The following is a 16146-nucleotide window of genomic DNA, read 5'->3' on the forward strand; positions in this document are numbered from 1 at the left end:
CATTTGAAAGCTCTTGTCTACGCAACCCCGGTACCAAATGTAGAGACTCTTCGTGCTCGTATTGTGGACGGCTGTGATACAATACGCCATTCTCCAGGGCTGCATCAGCGCATCAGGGATTCCATGCGACGGAGGGTGGATGCATGTATCCTCACTAACGGAGGACATTTTGAACATTTCCTGTAACAAAGTGTTTGAAGTCATGCTGGTACATTCTGTTGCTGTGTGTTTCCATTCCATGATTAATGTGATTTGAAGAGAAGTAATAAAATGAGCTCTAACATGGAAAGTAAGTGTTTCCAGACACATGTCCACATAACATACCTTCTCTCTTTGTGTGTGAGGAATGTTTCCTGAAAGTTTGGCCATACCTTTTTGCAACACCCTGTATAATAAGTAAGTGTATGTTGTAAGTGAATTAGTCACAAAAAACTCTTACATCGGCTGTTTCTCCTATAGGTTGTCAGGTGCATTTTCTCTAGTTTTTTGGCATATATTTGCAATTTCTTTCTTGCAATATGTAGCTGGAGCCAGTACAAGTCTGTGTCAATGCAAAGCATCAGTTTGTTTCCCATTACAAACTAAATGTTTTTTATACTGTGATTTTACATGCATGCCCATTCAACAGTGAAGCCCAAAATTAGTCTGGTGGACAAAGAATAGGAAGTACTCCAGCAGCAACTGAGTAGTGCTGCTGCGTGGCGGTAGCAGCCAGTGCCGGCCAGGGTGGCGCCTTCGCTGCTGAAGACACTTCCTACTCTTCGTGTTTTGCTGTCCGTGTTAATACACACTGATAAAAGGAATTTTGCACTAGACTAATTTGGGACCACTCTGGTGAATGGACACACAAAATTTGACTTTAAAAATCATTTTGTTCACAACTGACATTTTCCGTTGATGCTGGGCATCAATTGAAAAATGTGATGGGCAGGATTTGTTTAGGCTGACTCCGGCTACATGCTGATAAATAGAAATTGAAAATTACTGATGAACTCCAGAGAAATTGCATGTGACAACCTTTAGGACACATACCCTTATAAGAGATGTCACATCTTAACTTTTTGCTGTCTAATTTTAGTTATGAATTAAAAAAAAAAAAAAAAAAAAAAAAAAACCACCAAAAACCATAAATGTTAAAGAGTGTATTCAGAGTACTGTGAAAAGCAACAACATAAGTGATCTTTTGGATAGGGTGGATAGCAATGTGCGGCTGTTTGCTGATGATGCTGTGGTGTACGGGAAGGTGTCTTCATTGAGTGACTGTAGGAGGACACAAGATGACTTGGACAGGATTAGTGATTGGTGTGAAGAATGGCAGCCAACTCTAAATATAGATAAATGTAAATTAATGCAGATGAATAGGAAAAAGAATCCTGTAATGTTTGAATACTCCATTAGTAGTGTAGCGCTTGACACAGTCACGTCGATTAAATATTTGGGAGTAACATTGCAGAGCGATATGAAGTGGGACAAGCATGTAATGGCAGTTGTGGGGAAGGCGGATAGTCGTCTTCGGTTCATTGGTAGAATTTTGGGAAGATGTGGTTCATCTGTAAAGGAGACCGCTTATAAAACACTAATATGACCTATTCTTGAGTACTGCTTGAGCTTTTGGGATCCCTATCAGGTCGGATTGAGGGAGGACATAGAAGCAATAGCAGCAATTCAGAGGTGGGCTGCTAGGTTTGTTACTGGTAGGTTTGATCATCATGTGAGTGTTACAGAAATGCTTCAGGAACTCGGGTGGGAGTCTCTGGAGGAAAGGAGGCGTTCTTTTTGTGAATCGTTACTGAGGAAATTTAGAGAACCAGCATTTGAGGCTGACTGCAGTACAATTTTACTGCTGCCAACTTACATTTCACGGAAAGACCACAAAGATAAGATAAGAGAGATTGGGACTTGTACAGAGGCATATAGGCAGTCATTTTTCCCTCATTCTGATTGGGAGTGGAACAGGGAGAGAAGATGCTAGTTGTGGTACGAGGTACCCTCTGCCATGCACCATATGGTGGATTGCGGAGTATGTATGTAGATGTAGATGAAGATAGATAAAAATGAAATTCTATGAAGTAATAACTATTCCAGTGTCAACATAGAGATTGTATATGATGTTCACGAAGTATTACCCTCATTTCAAAAAAATCATAACTTGGATAGAATTAGAGACAGACCATCATGATTTTTGTAAAATATTTAGTAGCTCTCAAAGCTTTTATCTGTTATGCCAGAATTTCAATGCATGCCAAACTTGTTACTTGTAGAACATTACAGCGGTATTTGAGTGTTGCCCTTGTAAGGGTCAGCACTGCGGCGTCAACAGGTTCGATTACTTCATTGATTTGTGAATGAATGGTCTTGTGTGCATTTTATCCTTCACGTGACCACACAAGAAGAAGTTTAGTGGCATGAGATGATCAGGGGGTGGGGGACATATGATGGGACTATTATAACTCATCCACCTCTCAGGAAATGTGTTATTCAGCACACTGGGCACATTCAAACTCCAATGTGGAGAGTTGAGGGGCTGGGGAATGGGGGGTGCAATATCACATTGGAAGATGATGAATGGCTCCAGTTCTTCAATTTATTGCAGCATGTCTGGATAAACATTTCCTCCACATAAACATTGCCCATTATGCTTTTCTCTGTGAAGAAAAACTGACCTATCACACTATCATGATCGTGCATAAGGCAACATCAGACATTAGTTTTGGGCTAAACAGATGTGTTCACATGTGCTGTTTGGGGTTTTGGAGTACCAAATCCTAATGTTGTGATAATTTGCATGTTCAGAAATGTGGAATGTTGCTTAATCTGAAAACAGGTAGAAATTGTCAACACCTATGGAGGCCAACACGCTACTCAGGAAGGCACACTGCAATGAAACAGTGAAGTCACTGATGGCAGTGCCATTAAAGACGGTTTTCTGAAACTCCTTCAGCAAAGAAGACGAAGTAAATATTCCTAAATTCCAATCAAGAACAACTGCCAAGATGAGAAACATAGAAGTAGATATCCACGGAGTAACGAAGCAGCTTAAATCACTTAATAAAGGCAAGGCCTCCAGTCCAGACTGTATACCAGTCAGGTTCCTCTCAGAGTATGCTGATAAAATAGCTCTATATTTAGCAATTATATACAACCACTCGCTCACAGAAAGATCCATACCTAAAGACTGGAAAATTGCTCAAGTCACACCAGTACTAAAAAAGGGAAGTATGAGTAATGTGCTGAATTACAGGCCTATATCACTAATGTCGATTTGTATTAGGGATTTGGAATGTATACTGTATTTGAACATTATGAAGTCTATCTATATCCGAATCCCACTCCAGCTACTGCCGGGTCTGGGTGCTGACGAGTCCTCTCCATTTGGCTTGGTCCTCCCACCACTTTTCTTCCTCCACTTGCTGCCAGGTCACACCTCTCCTTTCTACAGATATTCTCACTCGCATTTTCCACCGTGTTCTTGAGCGTCCTCTAGGTCTTTTCCCATCCATCTTTAGTTCTTCCATAATTTTGGGGAGTCTCTGCCCATGCATCCTCTTAACATACCCATACCATCTTAATCTCTTTCTTTCAATTTATTCTCTCATACTTTCTTGTTTGAGGTCCTTTCTAATCTCTACATTCCTTACTCTGTCCGTTCTTGTTTTTCCCTTAACTGCTCTGAGAAATTTCATTTCCCCTGCTTGCAGTCTGCTCCAGTCCCTTTCTGTCATTGTCCATGTTGCTCCACCATAGGTGACAATAGGGATGTAATAATTCTTGTACATAAGGAGTTTTGCTCTTTCTGAAACTTCATTATTCCAAATCAGGTGTTTTATTGTTTGGTAGAAATTGCCTCCCTTCTGTAACCTCCTATTAATTTTGTTAGTTATTCTTCCATCCCTGGATATTTCACTCCCTAAATAAGTGAAACTTTCTGCCACTTTGAGGGGTTCTCCATTCAAGGTAATATTTCCGTTGATTCCTTTCTTTCTTCCAAATACCATTACTTCACTCTTATCTTTATTTATTTTTAATCCATACCCTTTCATTATTTCCTTCCACGCATCAAGCTGTAACTGTACATCTACCTCTTTATCACCCCATATTACCATATCAACTGCAAAAATCATCTTTTTGTCTTTTTCTTTTACTATATCTTTAACTGCCCTATTCATTCCCTCCATCACAACATTAAAAAGTGCAGGCAATAGAATACTTCCTCGCTTAAGTCCTTGTCTTATTTCGAAGTATTCAGAGTTCCCCAATGGTGTTCTAATTCTACAATTGTGTCCTCTGTACATTGTCTTTATAACATTAATGTATCCATCTTCTATATCTATCTTCTTCATTTCTTCCCAGAGTCTTTCCCTGTCAACTGAGTCATATGCCTTTTCTATATCTATAAAAACTATTATCATCCTTATGTTATACTCCCAACTTTTTTCCATCAGTTGACGGATAGAAAATATCAGGTCGATTGTGCTTCTTCCTTTCCTAAACCCATACTGTTCTTCCCTCAGCTCCTTTTCTATCATCATTTCACTTATTCAATTTAGTGAAATTCTTTCAAAAATCTTGGCTGTATGACTCATAAGGGTTATTCCTCTGTAGTTTTTACAAAGTCTTTTATTGCCTTTCTTGAAGATGGGAACAATGCCTCCTGTTCTCCATTATGAAGTACCTCGAAGAAAACGATTTATTGACACATAGTCAGCATGGTTTCAGAAAATATCATTCTTGTGAAACACAACTAGCTCTTAGTACTCATGAACTAATAAGTGCTATCAACAGGGGATGTCAAATTGATTCCATATTTTTAGATTTCCAGAAGGCTTTCGACACCGTTCCTCTTGTGTGTCTTCTAACCAAACTGCGTGCACATGGAGTATCACCTCAGTTGTGCAACTGGATTCATGATTTATTGTCAGAAAGGTCACAGAAGTAATATCCGGCATTCCCCAAGGAAGTGTTATAGGCCCTCTATTGTTCCTGACCTATATTAATGACATAGGAGACAATCTGAGTAGCCGTCTTAGATTGTTTGCAGATGATGCTGTCATTTATGGTCTTGTAAAGTCATCAGATGATCAAAACAACTTGCAAAATGATTTAGATAAGATATCTGTATGGTGCGAAAAGTGGCAATTGACCCTAAATAAGGAAAAGTTGAAGTTATTCACATGAGTACTAAAAGAAATCAGCTAAATTTCAATTATGCGATAAGTCACACAAATCTGAAGGCTGTAAATTCAACTAAATACTTAGGGATTACAATTACAAGTAACCTAAATTGGAAAAATGGATATAGATATTGATATGGTGTTAAGGGCACTCAACAGTGTAGTCTTTAGCGCCCAATAAATTGGAAGGATCACATAGATAATATTGTGGGTAGAGCAAACCAAAGACTGATTCACTGACAGAACACTTAGAAGGTGCAACAGGTCTACTAAAGAGACTGCTTACACCATGCTTGTCTGTCCTATTCTGGAGTATTGCTGTGCGATGTGTGATCCGCATCAGGTGGGACTGACGGATGACATCAAAAAATTACAATGAAGGACAGCTCGTTTTGTATTATTTCGAAATAGGGGAGATAGTGTCACAGACATGATACGTGAAATGGAGTGGCAATCATTAAAGGCATTTTTCGTTGTGACAGGATCTTCTCATGAAATTTCAATCACCAGTTTTGTCCTCTGATTGCAAAAACATTCTGTTGGCACCTACCTACATAGGGAGAAATGATCATCATGATAAAATAAGAGAAATCAGGGCTTGCACAGAAAAATTTAAGTGTTAATTTTTCCTGTGTGCCGTTCGAGAGTGGAACGATAGAGAGACAGCTTGAAGGTGGTTCATTGAACCCTCTGCCAGGCACTTTATTGTGAATAGTGAAGTAATCACGTAGATGCACACACCCACACACACATACACACACACACACACACACACACACACACACACACACACACACACACACACACCTACACACCTGTCTCCCTACATTATGCTTAGTCATCTGGCAGCTGTTCCCTGGCCCACAGTGAGTGTACGGGCGTGAGGTGGGAGTGCAGTGTGGGATGGGGTGAGGGATAGAGAGAGGTGGGAGGTAGGGAAGCGGTTGGGGGGGGGGGGGGGACAGCAGCTTGTGGGAGAGTAGGGAGCTGTCTGTTGGCTAGCTAGCGGTGCAGGTACAGCGGTTGGCAGACTAAGGTGTGGGACAGCAGCACTCAACTAGCTGACACAAACTGGGTGGGGTACTGGAACAGGGAATGGTGTACACACATACACACACACACACACACACACACACACACACACACACACACACACACACGCACACACACTACTGGATGAGGTGGGAGGACAGCAAGTAACATTAGTTTTAGGCCAGGGAGGTTGCAGGAGCAAAGGATAGAGCCAATCTGCACAGATCAGAAAAGCTGGTAATGGTGGAGAGAAGATACAGATGGTACACATTTTGAAGCAGCCATTGAAATCTCACATGTTGTGCTCAGCTGCATGTTGTCTCACTGGGTGGTCCACCTTGTTTTTTGGCAACAGTTTGGCGGTGGCCATTCATTCTAGTTGACAGCTGGTTGGTTGTCATACCAATGTAGAACCCTGTGCAGTGATTGCAGTGGAGCTGGTATATAACATGGCCACTTTCACAGATGGTGCAGCATCTAATGGTGTGGGATAAGCCTGTGACGGGACTGGAGTACGTGGTGTGGGTGGGTGAACTGGGCAGGTCTTGCATCTGGGTCTTTCAGAAGGGTATGGTCCCTGCGGCACGGGTTGGGGATGGGATGACATAGGGATGTACTAGGATGTTTTGGAGGTTGGGTGGAAAGTGAACACCATTTGGGTAAGATGTCATTCATTTTCGGGCATGATGATAGGTAATCAAAGCCCTGACAAAGGACTTGATTCAGTTGTTCCAGTCCCAGGTGGTATTGGGCAATGAGGGTAGCACTTCTTTGTGTGTGTGAGGATACGGTATGGGAAATCTGTTTGTGTGTTAGGTCTGGAGGGTATTGCTGTCTGTGAAGGCCTTTGTGGATGGAGCCATCTGAGAGGAGGAGATCCAGCCTTATGTTACCCCATCATAGGCTGGGCCACTTGTGAAAGCAGCTATGTTATATACTAGTTCTGCTGCAACCACTGCACAGCATTTTATGTTGGTATGACAACCAAGCAACTGCCAAATAGAATGACTGGCCACTGCCAAACTGTTGCCAAAACAGAAGGTGGACCACCCAGTGGTACAACATGCAGCAGAGCACAACATGCGAGATTACAATGGCTGCTTCACAACCCATACCATCTGAATCTTCACCATCACCACCAGCTTTACTGGGTTGTGCAGATGGGAGCTATCTGTACAGCACATCTTTTGCTCCCCGTAACCTCCCTAACCTAAACCTAACATAAATCACTGTCCCCCCACCACAACCAATAGTAGTGTGTGTGTGTGTGTGTGTGTGTGTGTGTGTGTGTGTGTGTGTGTGTGTGTGTGTGTGTGTGTGTGTGTACACCATCCTCAGTCATAGTACCCACACCCAGTTTGTGTCAGCTAGTTGTGTGCTGCTGTAGTCTGTGAAATCACATGCCAGCCATCTGTCATCTGACCCCTCTATCTGCACCATTAGATAGCCCACAGATGGTTCCCCGCTCTTGCACAAGCCCGTGGACACTTTCCCCCAACCCCCTCTCTGCCTCCTGCCTCTCTCAACCCCTCACCCCACCTCACCCTGCATCCACACCTCAGCCCAGTACACTTACTGTGGACCAGGAAACAGCTGGCAGTTAACAGAGTGCAATGTAGGGAGACAGGTATATGCATGTGAGCATGTGCATGCTTTTCTTCCAAGCTCAAAACAGGAAGTTCATTCTGACTGCTACCAAAGCTCTGTACCTTTTGTTTGTGTACCTATCGATGATGCAGCACTGCTGCCTTTTGGTGAGTCATCTCCCTCATTCCCAAATAATCTGTAATTCTCAAACAGAACTCTCTGTACATTATAATTTCTAAGTTATGATATTACATATATCCTGTGCTCTGTAAACGAGACAGCTTAAGAAAATTGGCAACAGCAAAAACAACTTAATGAAAGAATCAGCAACAAATAACAAGAAAAGCATGTGATATTATAATGACCATATAGGAAATGAAACAACTGAAACTCCTGGTTGGAATATCAACAATATTATGAAAAGGATAGATTTCTACTTACCATAAAGATGATCCACTGAGTTGCAGAGAGGCACAACAAAAAGACTTTTACATAGTATAGCTGTTGGCCAGAGCCTTCTCCAGCAATGAGAACCCACATACATTGACACAAGCAAGCACATCTCATACACACATGGCCACTATTGCTAGCAGCTCTGACCGGAATGTGACTATAACATGAATAGTGATCTGAAGCGAAATGGGGAAGGGGGAGGGATGATAAGGTATGGGGGAGGGAGAGAAGAGCACTGTGTGGTGAGGCATGCTGAGAATAGATAGTTAGTCCACAAACTAATTTCCCATGCCATTTCCCCACACACCCCCAATCCTCCCACTGCCCCCAAAAGCCAGCTACAAAAGAGTGCCCCATTCGTCACCCCTGACAGGAACAACTGAACCACATCCTTTGTCAAGGCTCTGATTACTTACCATCAAGCCCTGAAATGAAGGACATTCTACCTGAGATCCTTCCCATTCCTACTGAAGTGGTGTACCATTTCGTACCCCACCTCCACAACATCTTAGTCCGTCTGCCACTCCCAATGCCAGTCCTTTGTCACAGGATCATATCCCTCTAAAAGTCTAAGGTGCAAGATCTGACCAATCCTCCCACTCAGTACTTCCTATTCCAATCCTGTTACAAACTTATCATAACCTATCAGAGGTTGGGCCACCTGCAAAAGCAGCCATGTGATTTACCAGTTCTGCTGTAACCATTAGCTTTTTATAATGGTATGACTACCAACCAACTGTCCACCAGGATGAACAGCCTCAAACAAACTGTGGCCACAAACAAAGTAGACCTCCCTGTGGCAAAACATACAGCTGAACATACGTGTCATTTTGATGGCTGCTTCACAACCCATGCCCTCTGGTTCCTTTCCTTCCGCACCAGCTTTCCTGAACTGCACAGAAGGAAGTTATCCTTGCAATAAATTCTCCGCTCCTGAAATTATCCCTGCCTCAACTTATGGTAACATACTGTCCTCACACCCTCCACCATATACTCTCCAGCTCCTGTGTCATGCCATCTCCTCTCTTTCTATGTCCCATCACCCCCATCATGTGCTGCTCTCTGCCAATGCTCACATCCCCTTCCCTGCTGCTCCTCCCTTCTTCTGCACCTCGTTTTTCCCTGTACACACTACCTCCACAAGCTGCATCTGGTAGTCATGTCAGGTAACCGTTCAGTATCTGCTGCATGCTCCACCAGGCAGTGCTCTCCTCTCCCCCCCCCCCCCCCCCCTCTCCCCACCCATACCCTGCTATCCCTCCCTCTTCTCCAACCCATTCCAGATTGCTACTCATGTGACACTTGCATTCTGATCAGAGCTGCTGGTGATAGCAGTCATGTGTACATGACATGTGCTTGTCTGCATTAATGTGTGTGTGTATGGGGGGGGGGGGGGGGGGGGGGAGGTCTTTTCTTTGCTGAAGAAAGCTTTAGCCAAAGCTATAACACTATAATGTGTAACAGTCTTTTCATTGTGCGTGTCTGCAACTCAATGAGTAATCTTTGCAGTGAGTAGCAATCTGTCTTTTTTCTAAAACTGTTAATATTACAACCTGGAGGTTCCAGTATTCAACATTGATTCCACCCAACTTAAATTTTCAAACAGTGTCTTTGTTATGATTTTTTTTTCCATCTCTTTCTTTTCTCTTTCGTCTGCAAGTGGAAAATAATCGCATACTATGCAAAGCCTTTCTTTTAAATTATTTGTTCATAACATAACATTGAAGTATCTTCGCTGTGCCTGGATCCATATACTTAAAAGTCTATGTTCATGTAGGACATGAAGTACTGGTAGACATAGAAATGGACTGTTTTTATCCTAAGTCATGAAGTGAAGAAGAAGAAGAAGAAGAAGAAGAAGATGATGATAATGATTATGATGCAGAAGAAAATGAAGTAGATACATCAAGGAAAATAGATTAATTGAAGCATTTTAGTACCTTCTCTTCAGCAAGGCTTATCTGAAGCCTCTCCTCTTGACTCTGTGCTTGTTTCAGGTTTAAAGACAAGGATGAAATCTCTGCCTCCCTGGATTCTAACTCTGCTCTTAATTCTTTCAGGTCTTGTTCCATGCGATCTCTGATTCTCTGTTCCTTGCTTGCTTCTGATATATGTGCCTGTGGATGAATGCAGGTAAATAGCTCTTCTTTAGTCACTTTAGCTTGATCTAAGTTCCAGCTGGTATTAATTTACTGACAATTGTTTAAAGTTCAATCATTGTTGCACAATGTACTTATGTTAGTGTATTCCACATACAATTGTTTTTCAACCAGATATTGATGAGAGACCATATTTGCAACAACTATTTAAAAAAATGTGATATACTGTGGAAAGTACTTCATATCTCTAAGACACACCTCCAATTCCTGTGTTAACTCATTAACACGTGTGTCAGCAGCAGAAACTTCCTTTTCCAACTCCCCTTGGTAAGTCAGAGCATTTGCCAACCTTTCCTTCAGGACCGATAATTCATTTGTTAGCCTCTCTCTTTCTTTCATAAGACTTTCTTTACTCTTTGCAGCAGATCCAGACCTGCCACAGTTCAATTCAGATTAACTGTTTATTTGTGTAATGGATTGAGTCTGTACATAACTTTCACAACTGATATGTTTAATGAGAGTGTACGTACAAAACTGTTATACATCAAAGTAAATAAACATATGAGAGTTACACAGAAATTCAAGTGTCCTAGCATCATAAACAATTAGCTGGAGACATTTATTGGAAGGAGTGTGGGAACCAATGAGCTGCTGCTCAACATATTCACTATCAGATGTGAGGCACCTATCATACTGTTGGCTCAACTTACATGTACCAGTGACATAGAAGTCTGCCAAGTGGGCTTGAAAACATTATGAGGCTATACCTCTACATCATTGTGAAAATATTGAGCAGGCATAAGTTTCAAGTGTAGGAAATCATACAAGTTGGTGGAAACGAGATCAGCGATACAGGATGGATACTCATGTGGATGGGTAAAAGAAAATACCTGTAAATTTCAAACATAGCATTAGTGTAAGCTTGACTCAGTCATACCAAATAAATACTGAGCCATAATGTTTCAAAATGACATGAAATGGTAGATGCCCAGTTGGGGAAAAGGCAAATGGCTGATGCTGACTACATTTACATCTACACATACATCCATACTCTACAAACACTGTGAAGTGCATGACAGAAGTTACTTCCCATTGTACCAGTTATTTGGGGTTCTTCCTGTTTCATTCACATATAGATATAAAAAGAATGACCATTGACCTGTGTGCATGTTGTAATTCATCTAATATCATCCTCATAAACCCTAATGAGAGCAATATGTAGGGTCTTTTTTGTTTATTCCTAGAGTCATCATTTAAAGCCAGTTCTTGAAACTTTATAAACAAGCTTTCTCAAGACAGTTTGCACCTATTGTCAAGTGTCTGGCAGTTCAGTTTTTTCAGTGTCTCTGTGACAATATCCCCTGAGGCAAACAAATCTGTGACTATTTGTGCTGCCCTTCTGTGCAAATTTTCAATATACCTGTTAAATAATGGAAAGTCCAGGTTGGAGTATTATCAATTTTATAAGAACATGGATTGCTACTCATGTTAAAGATGACACATTGAGTTTGCCGACAGGCACAACAACAAGACTATTACACAATGAGCTTTTGGCCAAAGCGTTCCTCAGAAAGGAAAAACACACACACACACATTCACACAAGCAAGCACACCACACTCATGCATGAGCACTATCTCCAGCCGTTCCAGCCAGGAACAAACGTGGCTTTGGTTGAAAGTTCGCTGCGGAACAGTCTTTTCATTGGCCTCTCTACAGCTCAATGTGTTTTATTTATGGTGAGCAGCAATCTATACTTTTCATAGTATTGTCATGATCCCCTGTTAGTTGTAGATGCTTTGGCTGAAAGTTCACTGTGGAACAGTCTTTTCGTTGGCCTCTCTACAGCTCAACGTGTTTTATTTATGGTGAGCAGCAATCTGCACTTTCCATAATATAGTCATTATCACCTGTCAGTTGTAGTTTGATTGTATTTCCCTGGTATTTTAGCAACAAACTGAAGCCTGCCACCTGCTTTATGTGTAACTGTGTCCAAGTGATCATTCCATTTCATATCCCCACAAAATGTTACACCCAGGTACTTGAATTAGTTGCCCAATTCCAGCTATTGCAGTCATAGAATACTACATTTTTTTCATTTTGTGAAGAGCACAAATTTATATTTTTGAACATTTGAAGCAAATTGTTAGTCTGTGAACCACCTTGAAATCTTATCAAGATATTACTGAATATTTGTGTAGCTTCCTTCAAATTGTGCTTCATTTTAGATAGCTGCATCATCTGCAAAAGGTCTGAGGTTACTTTTAATACTATCTGCAAGAACATTAATATACAACAAGAACAGTAAGGGTCTCAAACACTTCCCTGTTGCACTCTCGAAGTTAATTTTACATCTGTTGATGACTCTCCAGCCAAAATCTCCTCTACCAAAAACTCCTCAACCCAGTCCCAAATTTGACTTAATATCCCATGCAACTATACATTTGACAATAAGCATAGCTGTTGTACTGAGGCAAATGTGTTTTGGAAATCAAGAAATACTGCATTTACTTGACTGCATTGATCCATGACATTCAGGATGTCATTTGAGAAAAGTGTGAGTTGAATTTTACATGATCAATGTTTTTGTTATCTGTGCTGGTTCATGTGGAGAAGGTCATTCTGTTCAAGATGCAACATTGTATTTGACTGCAGTTTATTGGATGAATTCTCAGAAAGTGAAGCACACCCATAAATGATATACGTAGCATTCTACGAATGTTTGGGTTCCAACATGGCTGAATTGAAGGACAGCATAAAATGATTTCATTACAACTTGGCTCGATCAGCAAGAAAGTACAACAGAATGCTTCATGAACTTAGATGGGAACTTAGATGGGAACCCTTGGACGTGTGCACTGACCCTATTCAGTCATAAATGTGAAGTGTTGGAAGTGAACTGCAGCAGTGCCAGCTGCAAGTAAGTACAGATCTTATGCTTAATAAAGTACAACACAACCTTCACACTGTTGTAAGGCAGGCCAGTCTGGCATTTTACACAGCAGTACCCAAGCGATATATGCGATAAGCCTTCCCACACTAGCAGCCACCGAAATGTTTAGTATACGTGGCACAAAGGATAGCAAAGCCCAAACAAGTGCAGCTCAAAAGTGTATAAAAACCTAGTCATTTTATACTAAAGTCACTTCTTTTAATATCCAAGCTCAACCACCACAGGGCTGTGTCACTTGGCCACCATGTGGAATGCTGTTCATGGACCACGGTTTGACCTTGCATCAGGGTAATCCACCCTGAGACCACGGGACCTGAACCTTCCACCACAATGGGCCAGCATCAGCCCTGGGAAGCGACTTCTGAACCATTGACTTGGGGGCAGTGGGTCACTGACATTATGTCAACAGCTTGCCGCCTTCAGGCCAGTGCAGGGTGCATGAGGCACACCACAACACACCCAGTTGCAGCTAGTCGAGGTCACCCAGAAATGATGTCACCACTGATGGAAGCAGTTGTGTCATGGGCAATTGCCTGGCTGACACTGAGGTCTGTCAGCATTGTGGACTGAATGCCACTGCCAGACAGCCATTTCCTGTACTGAGCTATAGTAGAGTGCCGTAATGAAGCATTTGGAATTACAGGCTGTTTAACTGGCTTTACATGGAATGCCCCCAACCCGTCTCCACAAGTCATCTGTAGAAGGAAGGAGAGGATTTTTTCATGAAACTCTGTAGAGGATGTTTAGAGAAACCGCCTACATGGGCATGTGCAGAATGATTGTACTGTCTCCAATATTCATCTCAAAATAAGGGAGACTGGAATGTCATAATTATTGAAGTGTTTGAAAGGATGGTCAGTATATACTGTTTCATCTCTCTGTATGAAACCAGTGAACAGAATCCCTTCATCTTTCAGTATGCTGTCAACAAAAGGAATGCCCTTTCTGTGACTGAACATTTTGCTCATTAATTTCTATAGAACTGTCACAGAGCTGTTACAATAATGCCAGTGCCCTCTATGGGTCAATTTTCCATCATGTAACTTATTCCTTGACATCTTAACAGACACACTATCATTATGCCCCTTCTTGGAGTCAGTGTTTGTCACATATACCATTCCTCTCTGACTCTTCTCACTTCTTACTTCATCAGTGGACTTGATTTTGAACAGCTTAATGTAACACATTTCAAATCATCCAATTCTCTTCTTTTCCTATTCCCCCACAATCCATGACTGTTTTTTATGTAATGTGCTCCAGACTTACATTCTCAGAAATTTCTTTCTCAAATTAAGGTATATAATTGATACTAATATACCTCTTTTGGCAAAGAGCTTTCTCTTTAACTGTGCTAGTTCTGCTTCCTTACGTCCTCCTTGCTTTCTCTCATGCTTTATTTTGTTTTGGGTGTTGCGTAATTCCTTCACTTCATCTATTTCATGGTTCCCAATCTGAATGCTAAGCTTTTTGACCTTAAGCCATATTCTGTGGACTGTTCATTGCATTTAAAATATCCTGTAGTTATATGTCACTTGGAAAGAGGATAAACCAAACAATAGAAAGTCCAAGTTGGAATTATGAAAAGGGAGATTGCTACTCACCATAATGTTGGAGACTGGCACAACAAAATGACTGTTCCAAACTAAATCTATCAGCCAGAGTCTTATTCAGAAAATAAAGGAAAATACACACACATTCACACAAGCAGTCACACATGACCGCTATTTCTGGTTGCTGATAATTGTATGCCATACATGTACATGTCTTAACTGGGTCAGCATTTTTCACTATAATTTTTGGGGCCCTTAATTAGGCTTAACAAATGTGTGGTGTTTCCTATAGTGAGGTCTGCAAGGCCCACCCAGATTATTTTACATAGCTGTAAAATGTCCTCTTTTAATAAACATTTGCATGTTTTTCATTTTTTATTCTATGACTATGGCACATTATTGTGCTGTGTCATTATCTGTGTCCTCACAAGTTTAGAATTTACCTGTCTTGCATGATGCAAAATTTGTCTCAGGTCTTATCTTATGTAAGCCTCAATTAGTTGTCGACTTTTAGTTGGCAGGTTTTAAATTGAACCCACTCTTAATGTGTCCTTTTAGTGCTGTTGCTGCTAGCTATTAATTGGCATAATAGTTTTTGACAGTGTGGACTGTAACATTTTGTTACTTTCCATTTTGGAAAGTGAGATGCTTGTAAATAGGAGTCGCACATGTGTATGTTCTTTTAACTGGGGACTGTGGCATGTTGTTCCATGTCACCAATATGTATCTCCGCTTAATTAAAAAGTTGCATGCCTTTCATGTAAAGGGAAAAGTTTCATTGTGTTTTATGGTTTATATATAAATTTTATGTCAACAGCTTCCACTCAGTTTTACTACAGTTCTTTATTGCCCTGTTCAACATGTCGTGTTCCTTTACTACGCATAATGCATTTTTCACATTTTTCCTGTAACATTCTATATAATGCTTTTTTTTTCATTTTTTCATTTTAAGTATAAACCACTAATTCGAATTACCCCCCCCCCCCCCCCCCCCCTGAACCATAGACCTTCCTGTTGGTTGGGAGGCTTGCGTGCCTCAGCGATACAGATGGCCGTACCGTAGGTGCAACAACAACCGAGGGGTATCTGTTGAGAGGCCAGACAAACATGTGGTTCCTCAAGAGGGGCAGCAGCCTTTTCAGTAGTTGCAGGGGCAACAGTCTGGATGATTGACTGATATGGCCTTGTAACACTAACGAAAATGGCCTTGCTGTGCTGGTACTGCAAACGGCTGAAAGCAAGGGGAAACTACAGCCGTAATTTTTCCCGAGGGCATGCAGCTTTACTGTATGGATAAGTGATT

General features: G+C 41.3%; 1 protein-coding gene across 1 annotated transcript in view; it reads right to left on the bottom strand.

Moving 5' to 3' along the window:
• Positions 1 to 16146, bottom strand: part of LOC124716692 (cilia- and flagella-associated protein 58-like) — a 145668-nt gene that overhangs the window by 110720 nt on the left and 18802 nt on the right. The window contains exons 4-5 of the mRNA XM_047243232.1: positions 10601 to 10775; positions 10184 to 10360 (exon numbers count right to left, since the gene is read on the bottom strand). Of these exons, the coding sequence (XP_047099188.1) occupies positions 10184 to 10360; positions 10601 to 10775 (352 nt within the window). The remainder of the gene's footprint in view (positions 1 to 10183; positions 10361 to 10600; positions 10776 to 16146) is intronic.

The sequence above is a fragment of the Schistocerca piceifrons genome, chromosome 9, assembly GCF_021461385.2.
Source record: "Schistocerca piceifrons isolate TAMUIC-IGC-003096 chromosome 9, iqSchPice1.1, whole genome shotgun sequence".
Lineage (NCBI taxonomy): Eukaryota > Metazoa > Arthropoda > Insecta > Orthoptera > Acrididae > Schistocerca > Schistocerca piceifrons.